At 52.9% G+C, this 1,171-nt stretch overlaps 1 protein-coding gene across 1 annotated transcript in view; it reads left to right on the plus strand.

Annotated features, from left to right (window-relative positions):
• The first annotated feature begins 6 nt into the window (after positions 1-6).
• Positions 7-1,171, plus strand: part of SCIN (scinderin) — a 118,681-nt gene continuing 117,516 nt past the window's right edge. The window contains exon 1 of the mRNA XM_019508497.1: positions 7-274. Coding sequence (XP_019364042.1) covers positions 76-274 — 199 coding nt within the window. The 5' untranslated portion in view covers positions 7-75. The remainder of the gene's footprint in view (positions 275-1,171) is intronic.

The following is a 1,171-nucleotide window of genomic DNA, read 5'->3' on the forward strand; positions in this document are numbered from 1 at the left end:
CCGTCCTGTCCTGTCCTGCCTGCCTGCCTGCCTCTCAGCGCCCCGCCGGCGGTCTGCTCGCCCCGTCCGCTTGCCATGGCCAAGGAGCTGTACCACAAGGAGTTTGCCAGCGCCGGCCAGAAGAGCGGGCTGCAGGTCTGGAGGATCGAGAAGCTGGAGCTGGTGCCTGTGCCCGAGAGGTTGTATGGCAACTTCTACGTGGGAGATGCCTACCTGGTGCTCTACACCGTCAAGAGGAACAACGGCACCTTCTACAAGCTGCACTTCTGGCTGGGTAAGAGGCTGGGGAGCGGAGGAAATACTGCCCCTCTTTGCTTGTGGCGGAGGCTCAGGCACCTCCTGGGGACTGCTCTGTGATGCCCCCCTTGGAGATCGTCAACTGAGGGCTGGAAGGGACCTCCGGAGGGCTTCTCCAAGCCCCACGTCAAAGCTGGGCCAGCCCCAACTACATGGCCTCAGCCAAAGCTTTGTCTTTTAGCCCACCCGGGATGGAGAGTCCACCACCTCTCTGGGTAACCTGCTTCGGTGCTTTACTACCCTCCTAGTCAAAGCTTTTCCTGATATCCAGCCTAAACTTCCCTTCTGCAACTTGAGATCGTTGCTTCTGTCCTCTGCCACCACTGAGAACAGCCCGGCTCCATCCCCTCTGTAACTGCCCTTCAGGTAGCTGAAGGCTGCTATTAAATCCCCCCTCAGTCTTCTCTTCTCCAGACTAAAGCCTGGCTCCCTCAGCTAAAGAGTATGCTTGCAAGAAGCAGGGTAAAAAAGAAAGTTAGATTTAGCCTGGATGCTGAAAGCGGGTGAGGTGTTGCCAAAAGTTAAGGGACCCACCAAGGTGCAGGTGTCAGATCTGTAGTTTGGACAGTGAACTGGAGGTAAGTTTTTGTTTTAGTTAAACTGTACATATAATATACTGGGTCCCTGTTAGCGGTTTCTGCCTAAACCTGCCAGATCCAGATCCTAGATGTGAAGCCTCTTGTAGTGTTGACTGTAACTATGTCTAAATGTTTAAGGAAGTGCTTTTTTTAGACTTGGGGTACCCCTTGTTGGACTCAAGGCACTGCTCAGAAAACACCCCCTCTTAGTTTCCATGAAAAAAACAAAAGCAGGCTTTCTGCTGCAAAGAAATCAGAACTGCAACAGGTCAGCATGTTTTTAACGCTATGGATTC

This window comes from Gavialis gangeticus, unplaced genomic scaffold (assembly GCF_001723915.1).
Source record: "Gavialis gangeticus isolate Ggan-Ray unplaced genomic scaffold, GavGan_comp1, whole genome shotgun sequence".
In the NCBI taxonomy this organism is placed as follows: domain Eukaryota; kingdom Metazoa; phylum Chordata; order Crocodylia; family Gavialidae; genus Gavialis; species Gavialis gangeticus.